Raw genomic sequence first — 25,584 nt, 5'->3', positions numbered from 1 at the left:
GGATCTTTCTTTGAGAACAAGGTTTCCTTTGGGAACAAGGATCTTTGGGAACAAGGTTTCTTTTGCAGCCTCCTGTCGCACAAAGTGTCTTTCCCAAGGCAGGGACAAGGGGGGGTATTGATGCCTCAGGTTTTGGCTTTTCTATTTTTCAGGTTCTGTGCTGCTTTAGTGTGTGGGTCTGGGTTCACATCAGGGGATGCTGAGCTCTGTGCACAGAGCAGGGAGACAAAACAATTCCTGCTCCAGCTGGGCACCAAGGACAAATGATCCAAATCTCAGCCCAGGAGCACAAACACCGTGGGCTGGAGAGAGAAAAACAAGGATGGGACTGCATGGGCTAAAGCTGGAATGGGACAATGAACTGCAAGATGCAAATGGAGCAGAACTGATCCAAGGGAGAGACCCCGGGAGCGCTCGTGCATTTTGGGACCATTTTGGTTCACCTTAGGTGCATTTTGGGACCATTTTGGTTCATCTTGGGTTCATTTTGGGACCATTTTGGTCCTCTTGGGTTCATTTTGCAGCCATTTTGGGTGCAGCCCTGGCTGGGCTCTTGTGCTGCTCAAGGTGCATCCAATGAGGCCTCCCAATAAATCCTTGCTTTATTCTTTAGCTCCATCCAGTCTCTGTTCTAGCTCAGCCTTCCCAAGTCATCAACATGCCCTGAACTCCCCCTGAGCTCCCCCTGAGCCTGCAGAGGGTTTTGAAGCCCCATTGCCGTGGCAGGCACGTGTGGCTCTATAAACCATCCTCCAGAGTCTCTGCATCCTGGCCCTGCCACCAGCTAATTCCACATTTCTAGGGAAATATTGACATTTTTCCAATAGCCTGTCCCATCTGCTGCAGCCAGCAGTGAGAACTTCCTCACCACAGACACTTGTCCTAACTTTTCGCACGTTTCCTGATGGATTTTTCTGCCCTGTGTTTTTCTAGCCGTTTATTTTTAAGCTCAGGTTAACTTTGGGCCTCAGCCAAGGAATTTCACTGTTTACATCAACAAAGGGAAGCTCTCCCAGCCTCCTTTAGCCTGCACTGGATCTGCTGTCCAGGAATTCCACACAAAACCTCCACGGTTTGCAGTCATTCCCAGCCCATGGCTGGAGATCTCTGAACCCTTCACCTTCAGCCTTCACCTGCAAGCAACTCCCCTTCCAAAATACAAATACGAATAATTGGAATTTCCAAAAAACCACTGCAAATCCTGGGATATTTCCATCCCAAATAATTGGAAATCCATGGTGCCATGTGATTCCCCTCACAGCTCCCAATCACTGAGTGCACAATGACGCAGCCACAGATGCCCCAGAAAGAAGGAGAAGGTCTCTTTTTTTAAAATTCTTTATTTATAAAAAAGTACATTTTTTTTCCACAGCTCAGCCACTATTGGTTTTTTTATACAAGTAAAAGGAAGGGTGATGCAACACCCCACCCACACAAATTATAACCATGAAAATATCCCCCCCTCCCCAACCCAGGACTCAAAATGAACAAATTACAAAGGATGAAAAACAAAATAAAACAAAACAAAACAAAACAAAACAAAAATCCTCAAAAAAAAAGAAAACAAAAATCCCAGAAAAAAACCCCAAACCGAAATCATGAAAGTCCATTACATTATTATTATTTTTATTTTTTATTTTTTACAAAAGCACTTACAACACAGATTACAAAATAAAAAAAGGGAAAAAAAAGAAATAAAAGAAAAAAAAGTGGGGTTGGGGTTGTTTGTTTGTCTGTCTGCAGTTTTAATTCCACAATGATCATTACAGCCAGAGGATGAAGAGAAAAAGAGAGATAAAATCACTGAAGCTGAGGAATCATGTTTTAAAGAAAGAGAAGGGTGAAAGAAAAGAAAATCCAGACCCTCAAGGAGAGTCCCTCCACCAAGAGCAGATCCAAGCTCAGCTTTAGGCTTGGCTTTCCTTCCCTCTGATGGGCTGAGCCCCCCTGCTCTCCCCCAGCCCCTCTGCCCTTGGCCCCACTCTGGGTGGGTTTGGGATGGGTGGGAAGGACCCAGCACCTTCACACCCTCCAAGGTCTCCCCTGCTCCTCCAAGGGAAAAGCCCAAAGTGGGAGCAGATTTCCTCGGGGTGAGGGGATGGAGGGAGTGCAGGGTGGGCAGGGAGAGGGGCTGTGCCACACCGCATCAGTAAAAACAGGCAGGAACAGGCAGCAGCCACACCGTGCTGGCAGTGTCCCCTGTCCCCACAGCCTGCACAGGGCCCAAACTTCAGTGCTGCAGCAGCAAAGCTGGAGGGAAACTTCAAAGTTTAAATTTCTGGGTTTTTACCTGCTGGGATTAACCCCATTTCCACACTGGGAAGCTCAGAGCCTGCAGGAATGACACAGCTGAGCCCCACAAGGGCAATGGGGTTTTTCCCTCCACCTAATCTGCTCCCCAAACCCCAAAAGTCTCCGTGTGTGTGTGTGTGTGTGTGTGCATGTGTGAGCTTGAGCAGGGCAGAGGGACAGAGCCAAGCAGAGCAGCAGCCCTGTTCCAATCACACTCCCTCCTCTGATTGCCTCGAGATTAATCTTTGGAGTCTCTCTCTCTCCCTAACCCTCCCTGATTTTTGCTGAACTGTTGTTGTGTTTCTTTTTGACTCAACATCAGGAAAATGGCTCCCTTTGTCCCTCATGTCTTTGCAGTCAATTTGGTGCAACCATCTCAGTTTGTTGATTTATTTCATGAGGAAATCTTCAGGTAGTTGTTTTTTTTTTTTTTTTTTCCCTGCTTGAATGAAAATGATTTAACAGGGGGAAAAAAAATCAACAAACCTGGTAATTAAATAAGGGAAAATAACATCACCAGGGTGAATTGCAATGAATAATCCTAGAGAAAAGCCCCAGCAGGGAAACAGCTGGGGTGTCTTTGTACATAAAGCACAGGCTCGTTGTGGGCTGTGACACAGCTCTGTTTGCTTGTACAGCTCCCTGAATTCACACTGGGAAGAAAATGAGGGATTGGCCCAAATTCACCTGAATTTTGGGTCACTGACCTCTCTCACTGCTTGCTCACCTTCCCCACCCACCCTGAGGTACAGTGAGCTTTGTTATCCAGGATGAGGCTGGGAAAAGGGAAAAGAAAAGGGAAAAGGGAAAAAGGGAAAAGGGAAAAGGGAAGAGGGAAAAGGGAAAAGCACCACAAAAGGCTGATGTGCCTGTTCCTGGCCAGGGGTCCCTGCCAGGGGAGGGGATGAGGCACTGGCCCCCAGCCCCAGCAGGGTGAAGGCGTTCCCCAGGCACAAACCCAACCCAGAGGGCCACACCAGTTTGGGACTGGTGTGAAATGGGACAGTTCCTGCCCAGCAGCAGCTCCCTAGCACGGAGATGGAGAGGAGCTGTGCACAGCTTCCCTGTCCCAGCTGGAAGCTCCCACTTGCTCCTTGCCAGGTCCCACGGGGGCATTTTCCAGCTCCTTAGCACCTCTGATGAAAGTGGGGTGGGAGAAGCAGGGGATTTTTCATTTGAGGGTCCCAGAGAGGTGGCCCAGCTCGTGTGTGGCACTCCAGCCTGGCAAAATCTGCCCTCTGAGGGACATTGGGGCACAAAGGGACAGGTGACACCATCAGCAGAGCACAGAGCAGCCCAGGCTGGCCCTGCTGCTGAGCCCTGTGCGGTCCCAGCCCATTCCCTCCCTGCAGGATGCAGGTGGTTCTTCACTTTGGCCTCTCTCCTGAGCTCACCCCTGCACTCAGGTGGGAACAGGGATCACTTTCTGCTTGATGATGCTGGAAAAACTCATCTAATTCCCTTCAAGGGTCCCCTCAGAGCAATTTAACCCAGAGAAGGCAGTGATGCTATTACTGGACCAAAAACAGCTCTCAGATGAAGCATCAATCTGATTTTCTTCCCCCACACTTCTTTTCTCTTCCACCTTGCTATGGATTAATGGCTAATCACTCAGCTAATTACCCCCCCAAGAGTCTCTTGGCCATCTAGCTGACCTTGCAAGGGACAGCAAGAAGCAAATGACAGCACAGAGGTGGCACTTCTCCATGGCTGAGGTGATAATTGCACCAGGGGAGCAGTGCTGAAGAGCTCAAGGATGAGAGAAATGCAGCACTGAGCCTTGAACTCGCAGGGTGCCTCACTGCTGTGCCAGGCAATGCTGTCTAAGGATCTTCCACTCCAGGTTCTGGATGAAAAATGATCATTTGACCCCTTTTCTGAACCACTCTGAGCAGGTAAGTGGCTGAGCTAAGTCCTAAATTTGGGCTGGTGCAAAACGGGCAGGAAAAAGTGCTGCAGCAGGAAGGGAATGGTGCACAGGCTCTAGCTTGGAAATCCAGCACTGCTCCACTCTCTCCTTCCCTTTTCCCCGCTCCCATTGGGGTTTTGAGCCCTCACTCAGTGGACAGTGTGTGAATGGGCAATAAATAAGCCAAGGAGGCTACAGCTCCAAAAATGACACCTTCAAAGGCAAGCTAATAACTCCCAAAGCAGATTTCTTACGGTTCTTTTGCTCGTCCCTGAATTTTGGAGCAGCCCTGACCTCTCCCAGGCCCTCATGCCAACCTTTGCACCTTTGCTCTTTAGGACACAGAGCTGTGGGGTCAGCCTGGTGGGAATTGCCCAGACCTGAGCAGTGGCCTCAATGTGAAGAATCCCTGCTGGACCCTGCAGACTTTAGAAAAGATTGTTTTCTGCCAAAGCCACCCCCTCAGAGGGTGTGCCTGTGCTGGGGCAATCTGCAGGGCAGGGTCTGTGCCACTGATCTCACCGGTGCCTGCTGATGCCTGCCCAGAGCCTGGTGTTGCACTGTCACCATCCTGCTCCCAGGGGCTCAGATCTGAAGGATTATTCACTCCAGAGATGGACTTTGTTGGGAATTCTCCCTGCACCACACACTGAGCCAGATTACAGGCTCTCCCTCTGGGGGAATCAAAGCCCTGTGTGTGCTGCTCTCCCAAGGCACTGGAGGGAAGTCATTCCCACCCCTAATCATCACTAATCAGAGCTTTGGAGAGATGTTAAGAGGTTTTTATTCCCTTTATTGGGGGCTTTCCTGTTAGCAGGGTGCTCCTGGTGGCAGTGGGGTGGTTGAGCCTGAGGAATCCCAAGGGAATCTCTGCCTGTCCTGGCCCTGAGAGGACACAGAGCAGCCTTCCTGTGCATGTGGCTGTCCAGGGAATCTCTGCCTGTCCTGGCTCTGAGAGGACACAGAGCAGCCTTCCTGTGCATGTGGCTGTCCAGGGAATCTCTGTCCTGCTCTGAGAGGACACAGAGCAGCCTTCCTGTGCATGTGGCTGTCCAGGGAATCTCTGCCTGTCCTGGCTCTGAGAGGACACAGAGCAGCCTTCCTGTGCATGTGGCTGTCCAGGGAATCTCTGTCCTGCTCTGAGAGGACACAGAGCAGCCTTCCTGTGGCATGTGGCTGTGGTGCCAGAAGGCAGGAAGCCTGAGGGGCTGGCAGGAACAGCAGAGAGATTACAGCCCTACAATTGGATTGCCCACTGCCCTACCCCACTAATGCAATCAGGGCACGCTGGGGAGGGCTCAGGCTCTGGTCTGCACCGAGCACCTCACAGGAAAGGAAAGCTTTGGAGGCTGCCTGGATCAGAGATCTGACCTTGACTCATCTGTGTGGGTCTGCCTCTCCAGCCTCCTCCCTTTCTGCAGCAGGATAACTGCTGTGGAACAAAACCCAGCGGGTAAGGCAGGAGGAGAATTAGTCCTGCTATTTTTAGATGTGCATGATAATACAGCTCAGAAAACTGGGGATTTCTTTTCAAACAAAAGATTTATTTATACATCAAATTTAAAAAGAAAAAAAAAAAATAACCCACAAGAAGAAAAATAAGCCCCAATCCCAGTGAATCTAATTTGGAGATGGTCGGTGTGAGACAGAGGGCCCTGAAGTCTGGAATCCCATTTATTCACAGAGCAGAGATAGCAGCAATCCAAACCTCCCCAGCACAACGCCGTGGCTCAAGGCAAGGAGGGAAAGATCAATACCCCAGGCTCAATCCCTCCTACCCTGTCTGCCAAGCCTGTGCTCAGGAGAGGGATGTGATATTGGAAAAGTGGCAATCAATGCCACCTACGTGGTGCAGCCACGGGCTGGGGTTGTTGCTAGGAGAGAGAGAGAGAGAGAGAGAGGAGAGAGAGAGAGGAGCACCCCCGTGCTCTGACCAAAATAAAAAATAAAGTGTAAACACATGACAATTAAGTCTTAGTGGTATAATAAAATAAACCTCAGGGGCTGGTCCTGCCCTGCCTGGGTGTGCAGAGCAGAGCTGAAGGCAGTGAATGTGTGGAAGCAAAGTGTCCTCGGTTGGGCCCTTCCCCAGTGGATGTGCCCGGCCCAGGGGTGCCCCACTGAACTGCTCTGTGGCTGGTACCAGCAACAGCAACAAGAACAAAAAGAGCCAGCCTTTCTCTGAGCCATCACGGGGGGAAAAGTGTCAGCAATAAATACTCCTTTTCTTTCGTTTAAAAGAACACTCAAACAAAGACGGAAAAATGAAAAAGCCAGGCGATAATAAATCGTAGGAGGAAAATGGCAGTTTTGTTTCCCTGCTCTGCTATCAGCCCCTACACCTGGGGTTTGGTCTAGGGTAGTTTTTTTCCCCCCTTTCTCCTCATTTTCCTTTATTGAGTCATTAAAAACTGAGTGTGGTTCTCTCCAGGTGTGCAGCAGGCAATGGGAATGTCACCCAGACCCCACCAAAAAAAAAAACCAAAAAAAAAAGTGATTAGGGGGGAAAAAAACCCCAAAATCCATTCACCTGATAATGGCACCTATGTTTCCATTGCCATAAAACTCTCCTGGCCTCTGTCCTACGGACAGCCCACCTGCCCCCCTCCCAGGGTTAAAAAACAAACAAAGAAGACAACATACAAACAAATTTCCAGTGTTTCAGGGGGCTGGGAGTGGGAGGAGGAAGCCTCGGGGAGGGAAGGGCACTCTGAGACATGAAGACACAAACAGAGTGTAATATACAGGCTGGGCAACAGTCGTTAAAGCAAAGAGTAACACCTAAGCCACCGACCAATACAAACACCACAGAAGGGGACGAAAGTCGTCGAAGAGAGAAATTAAAAAAGCCAAAAACCAAAACCGAGAGAAAATAATTACCCGACCTCCCGCCCGCCCTCCCGCACGAGCCCCGCCCCCCCTCCCCAAAAAATGATCCGTAAGCAAAGCCACCCTCCCTCCCCGCTGGCCCCCAGCATCCAAAAAGTCTGTGCGGGGCCGGGGCGTGCGCGGGAGGGATGCAGGGGAGGGAGGGCATCGTTGGTGAGCATTTGTGAGTGTGTGTGAGTGCGTGTGAGTGCAGCAGAGGGGCGTGGAGCTACACGTACCACTCCTTTTTGGAAATAAAAGAGCCGTCGTTCTGCGACACCATGTTCTCGGCCAGGTCGAGCTGCTCGGGGTCGTACTGGAAGCCGAGTGTCCTCTCGTCGTAAGGTTCGGGGTGGGCCTCGCCCTCGTCCACGGTGAAGTAAGGCCTCTTGGCATCCTCCTCGTAGGCTTTGGGGCCGCCCAGCTTGCGCTCTCCTCCCGCATCCTCATCCTCGTCCTCGTAGGTGCTGCCGCCCAAGGGGCCCGGCTTCTTCTCGTCGTCCGAGTCGTCGGGGTACTGCAGGTTCTGGGCCATGGGGGGGTGGTGCTGTGGGATGCCAGCCTTGCTGTAGCCGTTGCCGTACACGTGCTTCTTTGTGCTGTAGTCACCCTTGAAGGTGTGACGCCGGCGCCGGAGTACCACAAAGAGCACCACGGCCACCAGCAGGACCAGCGAGACGCCTCCCACTATGCCCCCAATCACCGGTGTGGGGATGTTCGGCTGCACCATGGATTTGTGATCATCGATTGGAGACGGGGTGTAGGGAAATTCTGGGTAGGAAAAGACAGATGGAAGGGGGAACAGTGTCAAACCATGCGGAAACGCGCCCTCCCCTCCATGCTCTCATTGCCAGTTTGGGGCGGGGGGGTGAGGGGGTGGGAAGATGAGGGTAAGGAACAGGGAAGGGAAAAACTGGGGAAAGGGGAAGAGGGGTGTCCTCACGGGGTCAGCTCTGCCTCAGCAAGGGGAAGGTGCCGTGCCAAGCTGGCCAAGCCTCATGCAGGAGCCCAGCAGGCTGGAAGCAGTGGTTTTACCCTCCCCAGCCCTCCTGGTGCCTCCAGGCGTGCTCAGATCCCACCAGACCTGAGTCTTGAGTCCGGACGCGCTGCGTTTTACCAGCTGACAGAACTCCAGTTCCCCTGAGAGTGCTCCTGACAGGGAGCAAACCCCAACCCCACCCGAGGGTGGGCATAGACAGGCGCCACGTTGGACCCACCAGCTCTGCATCCCTCTGCTCCCAGCCCAGCCCAGATTAGAACCGAGGCAGCAGCACCTTGTGATCCCCCACCCACAGGTCCCCTGTGGCTGCTCAGAGCCCTGCTGGCTCCTCACCCATTGTGCTGACCCTGCAGCATGAGGACACAGCCCTCCCACTGCTTCTTCCCCTTCCCTGGCCAGCACAGTGCCACTCCTCCTGCTAATCTTGCTCCTACCCTGACCTATTTAAAAAAAAAACCAAAAAAAAACTCAAAAGGAGGTAAAGGAAAGAGATGAGAAAGCAGCTCTGTTCTCTTTCATGCAGTTCAACACCTACACTTTGGCACAGATAAAGTTTGAGCCAGGACTTCAATCAACCTTCCTGGGCACAGGTACAGCCTCTGGCTGAGCTCAGAGCCTGTTGAACATCCGTGTCCAGCAGGCATCCGACACCACATGGCTGTCTCAGCCCTTCTCTGCCTCCTAATTCAGGCAGCAGGTGCCCTCTTAATGCCCTGTGGCAGCCTTGTTTTTACATATGAGACCTCTCCCAGTGCTTTTCCCACCTCCAAGGCCTCTCTGCCAACCCCGGAGCCTCCTGGCCTTCACTTCTTCCCCCAGCAGCCAAGGAGAGGTGCAGACCCAGCAGCAAAGGCAGCATCCCTGAGCACAGCCAGGGTTGTGGGGGGCTCACAGGCAGCCAGGGTTGTGGGGGGCTCACAGGCAGCAGATTCCAAAGGGGTGAGAGGCAGTGACTGCTGCCCACCCCTCTCCATTCCCTGCTGGCACAGCTTTGCCCAGCCACTGAGGGAGAAGGGACAAAGGAGCTTCCCCCAGGTGAAGGCGCTGCAACAGCTGCAGGTTTTGGACAAGGGCACTGAATTTGAGCAATTGCTGGCCTGAGCCATAAATGTTTTAGGCTTTTTTTTGTGCCTGGAAGATGATTAATTCCTGCCTTTCCTGAAACATCAACCTGACAACAGCATCTTGGTTTCTGCAGTGCTGACTTGCCTGGAGCAGAGCCTCCCGAGGCTGAACCCACACAGAGAGCAGCCCACTGGGCAGAGTGGGCTGGGGGACAGATGGAGGGTCCCTGCTGCAGCCAGAATGAGGAGCAGGATGCTGTGCAGGCAGGAGCCAGCATTTTTTTCCCAAGGACAGCCTTAGAGAAGCAGCAAGGGCATGTCTTGCAGCACGGGGAGCCAGGGCTGGGCTGTGGAAAGCCAAAGCCACATGTTGCATCAACAGAAGGCCTGTCCCAGCCAGCTGGTTAATGCAGAAGCTCTCTGCAGGCAAGCCAGGGACAGTCACGTCCATCCCCTCGTGGTCCTGCCTGCTGAGGGCTCAGCTTCAACCACACAACATCCACGCTGTTCCCTCTACCCCTGCCCAAGCCACCCCCTGGGGCTGCTCCTCGCTGTCCCAGCCTCTGTGGTGCCCAGTTCCCAAAGCTGTGCACGGAGCAGGGGAGGCCTGGAGGCTGAGTGGGAGCAGGGGAAGCCAAGCAAGTCCCCATGGGCTCAATGTTTCATTTTCCCACAGCTCTGAAGCCTCCTCACACCCTGCTGTTCCCCACAGTAAGGCTGAGTCTGTGCATGGCCCCACAGGTCCCAAAACCCACCCTGGAAAACCCAGATGTGGTGTGCAGATCCCTCAAACCTCAGAGATTCCTCTGCCTCCCAGCTCTGAGAGCAGATCTGAGAGGGGAAGGCTGTGCCTGATTTCTAAAGGAGCTTGGCCCACTTTCCTGGTAAAAGCCTCATTGACAGCCCAGGTTGGATGTGTGAAGGGAAAAGGGGGATGTTTTCCTACCTTTCTCAGCAGATATTTATTTTTTCCCTGCTCTTTATGCTGCCCACCCCTGAGGCAGCACTCGCCACCCCCATTGCACTGACAATGCCATGGACATGAGCAGGAACACATCCATCCATCCCTGTGTCCGTCCATCCATCCATCCATCCATCCATCCATCCATCCATCCATCCATCCATCCATCCATCCATCCATCCATCCCTCTCTCCATCCATCATCCATCCATCCCTGTGTCCGTCCATCCATCCATCCATCCATCCATCCATCCATCCATCCATCCATCCATCCATCCATCCATCCCTGTGTCTGTCCATCCATCCATCATCCATCCATCCATCCATCCATCCCTCCCTCCCTCCCTCCCTCCCTCCCTCCCTCCCTCCCTCCCTCCCTCCCTCCCTCCCTCCCTCCCTCCCTCCATCCATCCATCCCTGTGTCCGTCCATCCATCCATCCATCCATCCATCCATCCATCCATCCATCCATCCATCCATCCATCCCTGGTGGATTTCACACGTTCCTCAGTCAAGGATCTATTTTCTCCCCTCATCCCATCCCCACCCTCCATTCCCATGCCAGAAAAAACAAACCCAGACTGTGGGCAGGGAGAAAGAAAGAAGGAAGGACGACAGGGGGAAGATCAAATCGCCCCCTCCTCACCCACAGAGCTCCTCCCTCCTCATCGTCCCTCCAGCACCGGGCCAGGGCGGGCTCTGAGGATCAGGGGGTGACCCTGGGGTGGGTCGGTGTCGGGGGAGGAGGGGGTCCGGCCCCTCCAGAGCCCGGCACTGCCACTGGATGGCGGCACAGACCCGCGCTGGCTCCGGAGCAGGGGGGCCCTTCCCTGTTCCCGGGCGGGAAGGAGGGGCTGTGCCCTGGCACAAGGTGCCTCGGCACTGGCACGTGGTGAGCAGGGACCAGCGTGTCACCTGTCCCCGCATCCAGATCCATTGACCACCAGGATATCCAGCAATCCACAAACTGGGATCCACCCCGTTTCAAACAGAGCAGCGCCAAGGGGAGAGGGGGAAGTGTGGGAAAAGGAATCCCCTTTTTTAGTGTCCAAGGGGGGGGGGGGGGGGGGGGGCGTGAAATTTCTGGAACCCTGAGCCTGCTCGGAGGCCCCATGTGAAAAATCCATTAGGAAGAGTCTGGAGAGAATTAAAGCCCCTGTGAAAAGCAGCCTGGAGAAACAGGAGACAGCGGAGCCGAGGGAGGGGGAACAAGCCAGGCTTTAATGCCAGCATGAAAAGCCTCCCCCCCTGCCACCCCCCAGCCCTTATGAAAAGAGGGAGTGCTGTATGAATAGGAATTAAAGCAGCAACACTATCTGCCCGTGTCCAGCTCTGCCAGCTGTTGCATTCAGCCCAGCTTCCTGTCCCCATGCCAGCAGCCAGACCTCGGGGACAGCAGCTGGGAGAGCAGGCAGAGAGACAGGAGCTCAGCCCGGGCTCAGCCTGGCACCTGGCCCAGCCCACAGGTTCCCTTTGATCCCTTTGCAAGGCTCCAGGCATCTCCTGCCCTCTTCCTGCAGCAGCCCAGGGCTGAGCAGTGAGGCCACAAACTTCCCCAAACCTTCCCCATCACAAGAGTGGCTTCAAAAGTAGAGCTTTGAAAGAATCCCATCTTTTTCCTAATGGCTGTTTTTCAATAAAAATGAGGCGCATGCAAATCATCACACCTGTCCATCAATCCTTTATCTGCTGCTTTTTTGAACCTGCTGGCCAATTTTAGTGCTGTGTGACAGAAGGAGCTGAAATTGTCCCTATCAGGAAGCTCCTGGAGACGGCTGGAGCAGGATCCTTGCTAGAGGTGGGAGCCAAACCTCATTAGACATCAGAGAACCCAGAGGGACAGGAGGCTGTTCCCAGGAGCAGGAGGAGCCCAGATCAGAAAAAGGGTATTTTTAGACACCCAGTAATTCTTCTGTGATATGCAGATCCACTGGAAATCAGCTTTCAAAAGCTCTTCTGCTCATCTGCTGGGATATTTTAAAAGACTGCTTCCTGTGGCCATGTTTTTCCTTTAAGCCCCATTACTATCCTTTTCCCCTCAATCCTAAGGACCAAGGGAAAAAGCAGCACCAGCCCAAATTCTCTCTGTAGCCACAGGCACTGAAGAAAATGTCAAACTCCATGAGGAATTATCTGCTGGACATGTGTCAGCCCAAGCTCTTCCAGAGGAAGACTCTGGATTTCCTTTTGCTTTGGAAAACCAAACATCCACACAACGTGAACAGCAGCTCCAGGGAGGAACAGGAACCCCAATTCCAATGTATACACAGGGCTCCCCAGTTCCCAGATGGCCTCAGCAAACACAGAAATGACCCTGCAGGGCTTGTTCAGGAGCCAGATTGCTGATGGCAAACTTTCCCTGCCAGAACAGCCCACGCCAAATTATCCCAGGACTTTGCTCGTGTGTTAAGTTATGTACACGAGGGAAGATAAGGAGAAACCTCGGGACAAAGCTGCAATTTGAGAAGCCCAGAGCACTGCTGACCTTCTCTCTCCCCCCTGCACCTCTGCCACGTCCATCTCCAGCTTTCCAAGCCTTCCTCTCCCTCCCAGGGGTTCCTGCAGGGCGGGTGGGGATGGAACAACCACTGGCAGCTAATCCAGCAGTTCAGCAGCTGCCTCCGGCCTTTCAGAGTGTGACAGCTCTTGGGCCAGATGCCAAACGTGTCTTAGGCCTTAATCTCTCTCTCAGGTCACCTATCCCCTGTCAGTCAAGCCCTGCTGCCGTGGGGGCAGCTGGCACAGATGCCACCAGACAGGATGCACAGCCACTCTGCAGGATTAGCATCAGCCAGACCCCCCCTCCTCGGGGCTTGCTCCTCTTTGCCCTCCCCAGCATCCTCCCACCTGAATCTGCCTGGCTTTGGGAGCACCTGCTGCAGGAATTGGCACTTAGGACTTCCCAGAAAGGGCTTTTCCCAGCCTGGTGCTGTGGCAGCAGCTCCAGCGAGCCCCAGGGCTGTTTGCAGTGACCTTGCTGGGACGAGAGCGCTGCTGGTGTGTAAATAACTCCCTGCTGGGAGCCAGGCAGGGGGGGTCAGCAACCCCTGCCAGCTTTTCCTCCCCCCCAGCCTGTAGCAGATCCAAGGCCAGGGCTGCAAAGCTGCTGGCACAGGCTCTCCCTGCTCCCCAGCTCTGTGAGTCTCCTCCAAAGGTCCGTTTGCCTTTTTTTCCCCTTTCTCCTTGTGCTTCCTCTGGCTGGAGCCAGTGCACAAGTGGGTGAATGTTCCCTGCACAGGGCCAGTGTGTGGCCATGCTCTGCTGCACCCAGAAGGGCCCATACTCATGAATTCCTACATGCAAATGCTTTATTCCTGCCCTGTGCAGGAATTCCCATTTCCCAAAATTCCTGTTTTCATCCTGCCCTGTGCACGCAGCTTTGGGAAAACCATTTCCATGGCCAGGCTGAAAACTGGGAGTCTAGGTGGGAATATCCACAGCCAGGATGCAAATGGCATCACACAGGTGTGAATGTCCATGGGCAGGACAAAAATGGGATTACACAGGTGTGAATGTCCATAAGCAGGATGAAAATGGGATCACACAGGTGTGAATTTCCAATGGGATCACAGAGGTGTGAATTTCCAGTGGGGTCACACACATTTGAATGTCCACGACCAGGATAAAAATGGGAACACACACATGAATATCCATGGCCAGGATGTAGATTAGGATCACACAGGTGAATATCCATGGCCAGGATGTAGATTTGGATCACACAGGTGAATATCATCATGGCCAGGACAGAACTGGGATCACACAGGTGATATCCATGGCCAGGATGCAGAATTGGATCACACAGGTGAATATCCATGGCCAGGATGGGATCACATAGGTGAATATCCATGGCCAGGATGGGATCACACAAGTGAATAACCATGGCCAGCTCTCTGTGCAGGACCACCACACACGTGCAGTCCATAAGCACAGCCTTTTACTCTGTCACCCACTGCCTGCAATAAATAGTTACATGTCACACTACATGGCTTGCCTGCGACTGACAAAGGTCCTGCAAGGCAGGAGAAGCTATTAGGGGAACAGATTGCTGGAATAAAATATTAAATTTCCACTTATCAATCTCTTTAATGCGCCATAACTCTCAGAGAAGCATTCAGCCTTCTCCCTCTGAACAAATTGCCCTCCCCATCAGGGGGTTGGAGCAACCCTGCATTTTCCTCTCTGGGGCCTGGAGGGAAGATTTTGGGTGGCAAAAGGGGGGAGAACAGGGAGACAGAAAGGGGAAAAGCTGCTGCAGGCTTTTCTCTGCATCAGCCTTCTGTGTTGTTTTTTTTTTTCCCTCCCAAGGCTGGCTGCTCACTAGATTGAACTCCATTTATTGCATGCAGCTCTTGAAAGAGGTTTCGTGGTCCACTGACAATCCCTAAATTGCCTGCAAGACCCAAACAAATGTACCTGTAATAGCTGAGTGAGGAGGGTGAGCCCTCCCCAGCACCGGCCTAATCGCTCCTCAGGGAGAGCTGGATAAACATATTCAGATCCCATGAATTATTAAAGGATTTTTTTTTTTATTATTATTATGTGGTGCAGGCCTGGCCTGTGGGGCTGGCTGTTAATCCCTCCTCACAGGGCAGCTGTGGGTGTGCCCTTCATTCCCTCTCATTTAACCTCAACCCCACTGCCAGGACCTTTGGGAACCAGCTGAGATTGCAGGCAGGCAGACACCAACACAACCCCAAAAATCCTGCCAGCCCTGCCAGCCCCCGTTTCCTCTGTGCTGGTGGAGCCTGAGAACGATGCTCTTTTCCAGTCCTTTGTAAAAACACCAGGGAAAGAGACAATTTCAAATTCCAGAGGGGGAAATCCACAGCCCCTCGTGTCTGGAGGAGCCTGTGCAGGTGAGCTGGTGCAGCCACCTTCAGTGCCACTGCGGTGCTCAGACACATCAAAAACGGGCAGGAAACACGAAGAGAGAGCTGTGCCTGCTGTCCTGACACCCCAAATGATATGGGGTGGCTGGACAGGCAGGATGACAGCAAGAAATGGACACAGAGGCTATGGAGGGATGGAAAGTGAGAGCCTGTCACTCTCAAAGTCTTCTTCAGTCCCTGCTCCACCTCCTTCTGTGTCTGGGGGCTGACCTTGGAGGTTTTTAAGCTCTGCTCACTGTTTCAAACGTGCCCCAAGGTTCTGGACGCTGTGTGGGACGGATTTCTGCTGCCAAAGGGAGTCAGCTCAGCTTGTACCAGGCACTGCCCCAGGAACGCCGAGGTGACAACTCCTCAGCAGCTGATTGTGGCCATGACCTTGCCCTGGTTTTGGGTGCTTGGGCAGGGCCGGGCACAAAGGGTTTTGTTCTTCCAGTGCACAAGAAACAGCCCCCAGAGAAATGGCTGTACCAGGAGCGGCTCAGCAGGCAGGGATCCAGGACACGAGGTGTGAATGAAAGGCCTGCTCCGGTGATAAGGATCATAAACAAATACCGGGTAATTAGCATCTAATTAGCACATCCCATCCATTGACCTCCAAGCACTTGGATAGAGGAAGCTTAGCCTGGTTTGCCCAAGTTACAGAGAGGGGAGCTGAGATGCCAAACACGGAGTTATTGCTAATTTTAGCTGTCCCAGACTCGGCTCTCTGCTTGCTCAGCGTTTACCAGCAGAGGAAGCTGGTGGAGGGAGCTGGGGTTTCATCACCCTCAGGTCAGACAACTCCCCAAGGACTGGGGTGGCAGGAGAGGCTCTGACTGCCCTGGGCTGGGCAGAGCAGGAGGTGACAGCGCTGGGAGCCTGTTCTGTGTTCCCCGTGCCTTGGAAGCCCCCAGTGCACCTCATTCACCTCCCTGCCCATCCTGTCCGGGTTCTCTGCAGACCAGAGCTCACTGCAGTGTGGCTGTGCCCCACCTCACTGCTCCAAGAGGCACTTCCAGCCCTCCTGATAACCCAAAGGGCTCCTTTTGACCCAAAGGAATAGGATAAATGTCCCTTTCATGCTCTCAAAGCACCCCCAGCCACTTTCCCCCTCGGTGATGTCTCACAATGTCACTCTGACTTTCAGAAATCAGGTTACTGCCATATGTTATTTCTTCTCTTGAAGCTATTTCTTGATATGACTTTCTCTCCCTGACACTCCCTCAGCTTGCCCACATGTCTTTCCCTCCCTCCTGTGGCCACAGTGCTTTGCAGGCCCTCAGATCCCTTCTGTCTCCTGGGACATCACAGCATCACTTCCCACTGCCTGCAGCCTGGGATGTTGTTCCTCCCTGGAGCCCAAAGCTCCCCCAGCACCCACAGGGATCCCTGGCAGGCGGGTGAGTGAGTTCACAGAGCAGGAACTGCTCTGCAAGGAGCTCAAATGAAGAATCATGAGAATTGCCCAACATCAGGAACACCAAACACCATCGTGGACAAGTGACTCATCCATCTCCTGCCTTTCTGGCAGTCCACATCCTCATCCTGCCCCTTGCTCTGATCAATATCTCCCTGATGTGCCTCTGCTGTTAACATGTACAACAATCTCTCTGAATCCAAAGCAGAAGACGAGGGGAGAACAAACTGAATTGGTGTAAGAAAGAAAAAAGGCCACGAGAGGAGAAGAGAAAACCCACAGTAAAGCAGTGCAACACCAGCACCAAGCCAAGAACTCCACTGCCCCATTTCCCTCAGGAGATTCCCACCCTCAAAAGGAGACAGTGACTGAGGAGATGGAGCTGTGTTACAGACACATTTTTTGTCTTTAGGATTTTTTTCTCCTGAGAAGCTGAGAGGCCTCAGGAACAAAATGCAAACAATGGTTATCTGCTGCTGTGGAATGCAACAGGTGCATCTGGGATTGGGCTCATGTGGTTGTTTCTAATTAATGGCCAATCACAGCCCAGCTGGCTTGGACTCTCTGTCCGAGACACAAACTTTTGTTATTATTTCATTCCTTTTCTATTCTTAGCCAGCCTTCTGATGAAATCTTTCTTCTATTCTTTTAGTATAGTTTTAATATAATATATATCATAAACTAGTAAATCAAGCCTTCTGAAACATGGACTCAGATCCTCGTCTCTCCCCTCATCCTCAGACCCCTGTGAACACAGAACTGCTCACACCTTTGTCTCCCTCCCCACCATTTCTTCCCATGCTGCAGAGCAGCCCAGGTGCTGTCCTACCTGTGACATTGACCTCCACCAGGCCCGAGCGTGTCCCGATGGCGTTGGTGGCCTCGCAGACGTAGGTGCCAGCCACGCTGTAGGACACGGGCCCTTTGAAGTAGATGGTGTTGTTCTGGATTTCCACACTCCCTGGCAGGGTCCCATTTGGCCTGGGGGGGGACAGAGACAATGTTTGACCCCACAGGTGACACCCAAAGGTGACAGCAACGTTCTGGGTCTGTGCTTGCCCATGGGCAGGTGTGGAAGCTGGAGGTGCTGGCTGGAAAATCCCCATTAATGTAGGTAGGAAAGGGACACAACCAGAGCTGGTTTTAAGCCCAGTTTCCTGCCCATTTAACCCTCCTGATCAGCCAGGGTTAATTTCAAGCACAGCAGTGTTGATTTAGAGCCCTGCCCATGTCACAAAGTGTGGAACTGGAATTATGCAAAACTAAACCCGGAGATACAGAAAATAAATTGACATAGGCAGATGAAAAAATTAAAAAAAAAAGCCCCTGTGTGTTAGGAAAAGACACACATGGCCTGGTTATTCTTAATTACTGAAGTAAAGTAAAGTAATTACTCCTCTTAGGCAATTAAAAATTACTCAAGTAATTTCTTCCCCTCCTCCCAACCCAAATGTGCACATATTGTCAGCAATTTATAAGAAACAAAAGGGAATAACGGAGGTATAATTAGGATTGTAAAGAAGTGCCCAAATGCATGTATTCTGCATGTCTGTATGTACACATATGTACAGAAAACAATTTTTCCAGCTGCATCAAGCCAATGATTCCCAAGCTGATGGAAAAGCACCTTAATCATGGTCCTATAGAGCTCTGAACCTACAAAAACAAGAGCACAGGGTGCTCAAAAGGGTGGTGTGGGATTGCTGCCTCCTCTGAGAGCTCCCCTGACTGCTGCTCATCACCACCCAAATGGGAGGAGAGGAAAAGCACGGCTGGGTTTTACATTCCAGGCACAGAAATTGCCTCAAGTGGCATCTCTTCTGCCTTGGGTGTGTTTTTGCCTCTGAGGCTTTCCTGGAAATGTTGTGAGGAACCCAGAGAGCCCCTCAGAATTTAAGTCAGACTGGCAGAACCAACAGATGGAGAGAGCTGGGGATGGAGAACTAGGAAAAAAGGCAAGAAAAACAATCCTCTTCAGACTTTCACTTTGAACAGTTTGATCTGGGAAGTGGAATGAGAGAGAATGTGCTCCTTGCAAAGCCATGTTGAGAGCCTCTCTCCTGATGACAAATGCCAGCTGAAAAGAAGAAAGGATCCATTTGATCTTCCTCTTTTAAAGCTACATGAGTGCTTACAGAGAAGAAAGAGCAGCAGGAGAACCACATCAGGTTGTATCAATTCCCACCTGACTGCCCAGACACCCCTCACTCACTTTTCAAGTCCCTTTAGTGTGTTCAGCCAAAAGCTGGAAACCTGAGGACAAGGAATTGCTGCTGTTTAATGCCAGTCACGTGAGGAGCTGATTCCAGGGGAAAGTTGTTCACACACACACACAAATTTTCTGTTATTTGTGCCTTTTCAAAGCAGGGCAATCCTGGGTTCTTTCCCAGCTCTGCTGCCGAGGCACGTGAATCACCTTGTCACATCTCAGCTGCCTCATGTCACCAGGGCAGGATATGATCCCAGTGAGGTGAGAAGGGGGAGTTTTCCCTGGGTATTGAGGCTGCACTGAGCTGGCAGCCACCCTCACCACAGGCATAGGCTGTACCTGGGGTGACACCGCTGACACTAATGGGACTGGGCCCTAAGTGACCACAGGGTGAGGGAGGTGTCTGCAGAGACTCCTTGTCCCTGCTGGGAGGTGACATTTGCTGCTGGCAGCGGGGCTCTGGGGACACTTACAGCTTCCACTCGTAGGTGTGAGCTGGGGGGTTGGCATCAGATTTGCAGATCAGCTTCACATCCTTGCGGTTCAGGAACCAGTTGCCATCAAAGCCCTCGATGGTGACTTCTGGCTCATCTGCAGGGGTGGGGGGAAAGGGAGGAGAGCAGGGGGGGAAAGGAGAGAGGAAAGGGTTGTGGGAAAGGGGAGAAAATGAAATAGGGAGAGATGAGGGGGCAGGAGTGGGGGATGGAAAGATTTAAAGGAGGGAAAGGTGATGGGATGAGGAATGTGGGAAAGGAAAGGGGGAAAAATGAAATAGGAAGAGATGAGGGGGAAGGAGTGGGAGAAGGAGAGTGAACACAAGGAGGGAAAGATGATGGGACGAGGAATGTGAGGGAGTGCAAAAGAGAGAGAGAAGGGGAGCAGGAGGGACACGGCAGAGGCAGAGAAAGAAGGTAAGAAAAAGAGACAACCCACGATTATTCCAAAGGATCCTTTCAGTTCTCACTCTCAAAACCACAACTGCAGCCTCTCCACCAGCCCAACCCAAACCCCTCTTTCTCCAGAGCCTCTCCCCCGGGCAGCCCCGAGCAGGGGGAGCCCTCCCAGCTGTGCCAGGCCCCTTACACTGCACGTTGAGGGTGATGCTGTCGGTGAACCTCTCCAGCTGGTAGTTGACCACGCACATGAGCTGCTGGCGGTGCGCCTCGCGGCTCGGCACCAGCCGGTACCGGCTGATCACCGTGATGGTGCCGTTGCTGTTCCGGATCTCCTGGAACTCCGCCTCCCCCTTCAGCTTCGTGTCCCAGGTGACGGTGCTGGGGGGTTTCCCGTTGGAGGAGGTGCAGGTGGCTACCAAGATCTTTTCTGTCCTGCCAGACTTGGCGATTAGAGGCCTCTTGGTGCCCTCCATCCAGTTCGTGGGCTTGGCTGTAGGGGAGTGAAGAAAGGAGGAGGAGGAGTGTCACAGACATCTTTTATGAAAAATCTTTTCTTTAGGATTTTTTCTCTTGAGAAGCTGAGAAGCTTCAGAAACAAAATGGAAACAATGATTATCTGCTGCTGTGGAATGCAACAGGGGCATCTGGGATTGGTCTCATGTGGTTGTTTCTAATTAATGGCCAATCACAGCCCAGCTGGTTCGGACTCTCTGTCTGAGCCACAAGCTTTTGTTATCATTCTTTCTTTTTCTATTCTTAGCCAGCCTTCTGATGAAATCTTTTCTTTTATTCTTTTAGTATAGTTTTAATATAATATATATCATAAAATAATAAATCAGCCTTCTGAAACATGGAGTCAGATCCTCGTCTCTTCCCCCATCCTCAGACCCCTGTGAACACGGTCACAGAGGAGGAGGAGAAAAGGGTACAAAGGGATGGTTATAAAAGCAGTGCTGCTGTGTTTGCTACACCCCCAGAGCCATCTAACACCACTGAGGCTGTGACAGGGCTTGTGGTGAGTCCAGAGTGTGCAAATTGCCAGCAATAATTCCCATCTAGTAATTGCTTTATGGCAGTGCCTATGCACCTTGCACCATCTACCTGCATCATTTATGGGGAAACTATGGTGGAGGTGCCCTAAATGCACAGATATATGGAAAGTAAGCCCTTTCCTCCCAGAGGTTTCCATCCCTGTGTTAGAAAGGAACTGAAATTGGAGAGAAAGCAACTCATGTAGACCTTGGGTGGGGTCTGTTCACTCACAGCCCTGAGCTCCAGGGACAAGCTCTACTTGAGTTTAGGATCAATCTGTTGTTTCTTCTCTCTTGGCAGCCCCAGCTCATTAAAACTCACCACTCCCACAGGGTCCTGGTCACTGTTACTGCACCTACATTAGGAGTGTAGGTGGAGGGAAAAGGGGAACTGAGGCCTGGAAAAAGAAGAGGTGTGACAGCTCAGCTGTCTCAGAACCACCTGCTTTGTGTTCCCTGCTCTTCACCTCTTCCCAGTCAACTTAGAAATCCATCCCTGCTACAATTTACACCCCAAATTTGCCCCGAACTCCCAGGATGTGAATCTCAGCTTCCTGCAGCTCTGTTGGACTGGAGGTTCACCCTGCAGAGCCTGCCCAGAGCCTTACCCAGCACGGTGAGGTTCAGCTGCCCTTCCCGGTTGCCGGTTGGGAAGGTGGCAAACTCACAGATGTAAACGCCCTCATCATCCAGCTCCAGCCGGGACAGCTGGATGGTGCCATCCTTGAAGGAAGGGTTGCGGAAAGTCACCCTCTCCTTGTAGGGGGACAGGATGGACACGCCCATGGCGGGGTTGTAGATGGCCACATTCTGCTTGGTGCCGTTGGTGGCCTTCTGCCATGTCACCTGCGTGATCTTCACGGCGGGCAGCGGGTTGGTGAAGCTGCAGTGCAGCACCACGTCCGTGCCGATGAACCCCGAGACGGTGTCATTGACCAAGACACTCTGAGCTTGCAGCCCTGCAATGAAATGGCAACTTGTGAGCGTTTGGGGACTTCCCAGAAGCATTGTGGTTATTGGCATCAGGCTCAGGAGTTCCTCTATTTACTCCACTTGTTTCACAGAATTCACAGAATGACCAGGTTGGATGAGACCCTCAAGATCATCGAGTCCAACCCAGCCCCAGCACCCCAACTAAACCCTGGCACCCAGTGCCACATCCAGGCTTTGTTAAACACACCCAGGGATGGGGACTCCACCACCTCCCTGGGCAGAACATTCCAGAACTTTATCACCCTTTCTGTGAAAAACTTTTTCCCAATATCCAACCTGTATTTCCCTTGTGCAGCTCGAGGCTATGTGCTCTGGTTGTGTCAGTGCTGCCTGGAGAAAGAGCCCAGCCCAGCTGAGCACAGGCACCTTTCAGGAGCTGCAGAGAGTGATAAGGTCACCCCTGAGTCTCCTTTTCTCCAGGCTAAACAACCCCAGCTCCCTCAGTGGTTCCTCACAGGGTTTTGTGTTTCTTTTTGACATGGCTGATACAAGGGCAATTTGTGGCTACAGGCACCTTCTGCATCCACCTGCAGCTTCATTCTTGATCATAAACACCTTCCTCCCACTATGACCAGCCTAGGGCTCATCATCATCATCACCCAAAGGCACAAGGCTGGATCAATAACACCTTCCTCCCTTTTGTCTTCAGCTCGGGGTGACACTGAGTCAGTTGTGGCAAATATGCAGGGCATGTGTGTCTGCAGGCATGTGAAAGCCCTGATGTTTATCAGCACAGCACATCCCAACATATGCTAACACACACTCAGACATCCATTTAATCCCATTGGAGCTGCAGCAGTAATTAAAGGAGCTGCAAAGACCCAGCCCTCATTTCAGGGCAGCAATAATTCCCATACAAGAAACGTTAAGGCACTGCCTCTACACCTTGCATGATCTCCCTGTATCATCCAGATCATTTCTGTGGCCTTTTTATAACCCCAGAAGTGGCTGAATTTAGGAACCTTCCATCCTGATTCTGTGGAAGGTGCTGGTGAAAAGTGGGAGCTGCAGTCCATGACAGCTCTTCTGTCTCAGTTGATTCCTCCCCTGACAGATGGAGAAAAGCATCTCCCACCAGACTGACCCTGAAATTCATCTTTGTTGCCACTGTGTCTTTTCCTAATCTGTGTGTTTAGAGATAATGCTCTGGTAATTATACAGCCAGTATTTGTATGATAAATACAACAGGGAGGCAAGGTGGGAAGAACGAGAAAAGCGGGTTTTGCTCCCAGCTTCTGGGAGAATCTGCACTTGGATGGATTCTGGGAGCTGGGCAGGAAAGGAAAGAAAGGGATAGTTAAAAAAAGAAAGATAGAGAACTCTTTCATGTTCTGCACAGAGAATGAGGAACATGAAAGAGTAATGGAACAGATAGAGGGGCTGGGGAAAGAAAAATGCAGAGCAAGAGAAACAAGACAGCACCTCCTAACAGAAATGTCACCCTGCTCTGTTCTTCCAGGGATGAATGGCTCCCTGTCCAAGGCTAAAATAAACTCCTCAGTGTTGGTCCCCATGGCAGATGTGCCCCTGGGACCTCTCCAAGAGTCTCCTTCCTGCAGTTTCACAGACACACACACGAGTGCAGGCAGACAAAACTCTTCTCCACCCACACTCCATGTTGCCCCCTCACTCCCTGCCTGCTGTTCCCAGCCTCACCCTAATCCCCACATCTCATCCATGCCTCATCTCTCTCCCTTCTCCTTCCTGTGACCCTGAGGACAAGCCCCAACAACCCAGCCTGGCCACGAGACGCCACCAGCTGACCACAGCCATCAGCAGTTCCGACCGAAACTCGGCCTCCAGAGCTTTGTGTGGACTTGCCCCCTGCTCCCCGAGCCAAACCCCACACCCCAACACTGAAGCTGGGTGATCAGGAATGTTCTCCAAAGCTTCTTGCAGCCACAGCAAAGCGCTGGTGCCCTCGAGTGCCTGCACACACAAAGCCACCGTGTCCTCTGGGGCTGGCAGGGCGCACCCTTCCCCTCCCAGCACAGCCAGGGCCATCTTCCCCACAGTTTTCTCCCCACAAAGCAGAGGGCTGGGATGTCCTCACTCTGAGAAAGTCACATCTGGACCATGTTTCCCCTCTGGAGAGGGATGTCCCAGCAGCAGGACACAGTGCAGGACATTTCTACCACCAGCACCCACAACATCCTCCCTGATGAAACGAGGGCACAGGCTGGGTTTAGACGAGGCCACGCTGGGATCTGAGGGAAGAACGGGGGCACAGGGGAGGGGGAGATGTCTCCACCATGCTGTGCAGCATATGCTGCTCCTTCCACCCCAGAGGTGAGCGTTGCCCACACTCGCCGAGGTGAGGAACAGCTTTGCCAGGCAGTCTGGCTCGGAAGGCTCCAGAGCCTCCCAGAGCGTGTGGGAGCTTGCTGGGGAGCACTTCAATCACGTAGCCAGGGCCTTGGGAACGGCCCAGCCCGGGTGGGTGTGCTCAGCACTCCCTCAGCTCCCAGGGCCGGGGCAGCGCCGAGTCATCAGCACCTCCTCCACCGAGGGCCGCTGCCCCCAGCGGGGCCTGCCTGGGGCTGGGGCGCTGCCACAGGAGCTGGCTCTGCTCCCCACAGGGGCCGGCTGTGCTCCCCACAGGGGCCGGCTCTGCTCCCCACAGGGGCCGGCTCTGCTCCCCACAGGGGCTGGCTGTGCTCCCCACAGGGGCCGGCTCTGCTCCCCACAGGAGCTGGCTCTGCTCCCCACAGGGGCCGGCTCTGCTCCCCACAGGGGCCGGCTCTGCTCCCCACAGGGGCTGGCTGTGCTCCCCACAGGGGCCGGCTCTGCTCCCCACCGGGGCCGGCTCTGCTCCCCACAGGGGCGAGCTCTGCTCCCCACAGGGGCCGGCTGTGCTCCCCACAGGGGCCGGCTGTGCTCCCCACCGGGGCCGGCTCTGCTCCCCACAGGGGCTGGCTGTGCTCCCCACAGGGGCCGGCTGTGCTCCCCACAGGGGCCGGCTCTGCTCCCCACAGGAGCTGGCTCTGCTCCCCACAGGGGCCGGCTCTGCTCCCCACAGGAGCTGGCTGTGCTCCCCACAGGAGCTGGCTGTGCTCCCCACAGGGGCCGGCTGTGCTCCCCACAGGGGCCGGCTCTGCTCCCCACAAGCTCCCTGACCTCCCACGGGGCCCGGCGGGGCCCTTTGAACCGGCGTTTCCACAGCCCCACAAAGCGGCCCGGTGCAGGAAGTCAGGGCTCAGCGTCTTCTCTGGTGCCTGGGAGCAGCAGAGGAGCCAAATTGCAGGCAGGAGAGGGTGGAAGGCCACGAGATTCTCCTCAGAGTCACCCCTGCAGGGCTGGCAGTCCCTTGTGGCATGAGCACTGCCAGGCTGAAGGCCTCCACTGATGTGCCTCTCGATGAATGGAGATAAAGTCATTCAACTTGCAGGGAATGTGATGGATGGCACAGGGGAGGTCAGTCTAGTCCCTCATTCCATCCATCATTACTGTGCCCTTCCTTTATGCTGTGATTTCCCTGCAAATCAATGAACTGACCCTTTTAAAAATCAAGTTATTTATCTTGGCCTTGAGCATCAGCAACAATTCCCAGTTCTACCCTACCCCTGCCATGGGACCCATGCATCAAAACAGTCTAGACTTGGACATAAATTGGAGGAAAAGTGGATTTTGGAGATGATAAACCTGATCCTGAACCCACAATGGTCCTGCAGAACCCTCCTGTGCTCAGGTGTGAAGAGCCAGACTTCTAGCCAGGGAAAAAGCTGGTGCCAGTTGAGTGAAGACAGCTTGCCAACAGCCAAATGCTGCCAAAGCTGGGATTCAGGCCCTTACACGCAGCAGCCTTGACAAAAACACATTCCAAACTTTCTCAGGGCTCCAGGGGAAAAGGGAAAACAAAAAAAATAACACCCGGCAGAACAAAATAACAAAACAAACAACAAAAAAAAACACCCTGAAAAACCCCAAACACAGCGCGGAAATCGCGTTTCCTTTCCAGGTGACTGAACAACTCTTTTGCAAGACAGGAAAAACTCTCTCTGTTCCACTCACCTAAGCCTTAAATCAGGAAAACAACGCACCCATTCTGCTCCAGGAGCACCCACACCTCAATGCAGCG

At 52.9% G+C, this 25,584-nt stretch overlaps 1 protein-coding gene across 3 annotated transcripts in view; it reads right to left on the bottom strand.

Moving 5' to 3' along the window:
- Positions 1-25,584, bottom strand: part of NECTIN1 (nectin cell adhesion molecule 1) — a 100,471-nt gene that overhangs the window by 32,427 nt on the left and 42,460 nt on the right. For 2 of the 3 annotated variants that reach the window (XM_036397371.2, XM_036397373.2), the window contains exons 2-5: positions 21,122-21,472; positions 19,670-19,972; positions 19,060-19,177; positions 17,207-17,358 (exon numbers count right to left, since the gene is read on the bottom strand). In XM_036397371.2, coding sequence (XP_036253264.1) covers positions 17,207-17,358; positions 19,060-19,177; positions 19,670-19,972; positions 21,122-21,472 — 924 coding nt within the window. Of the gene's footprint in view, positions 1-1,322; positions 7,841-17,206; positions 17,359-19,059; positions 19,178-19,669; positions 19,973-21,121; positions 21,473-25,584 lie in introns of those variants that run through there. The other variant, XM_036397372.2, reaches the window with a different exon arrangement.

The sequence above is a fragment of the Molothrus ater genome, chromosome 22 (genome assembly GCF_012460135.2).
Source record: "Molothrus ater isolate BHLD 08-10-18 breed brown headed cowbird chromosome 22, BPBGC_Mater_1.1, whole genome shotgun sequence".
Taxonomy (NCBI): Eukaryota; Metazoa; Chordata; class Aves; order Passeriformes; family Icteridae; genus Molothrus; species Molothrus ater.
The sequence above is the reverse complement of the archived record's forward strand: the minus strand, read 5'-3'. Positions and strand labels throughout refer to the sequence as shown.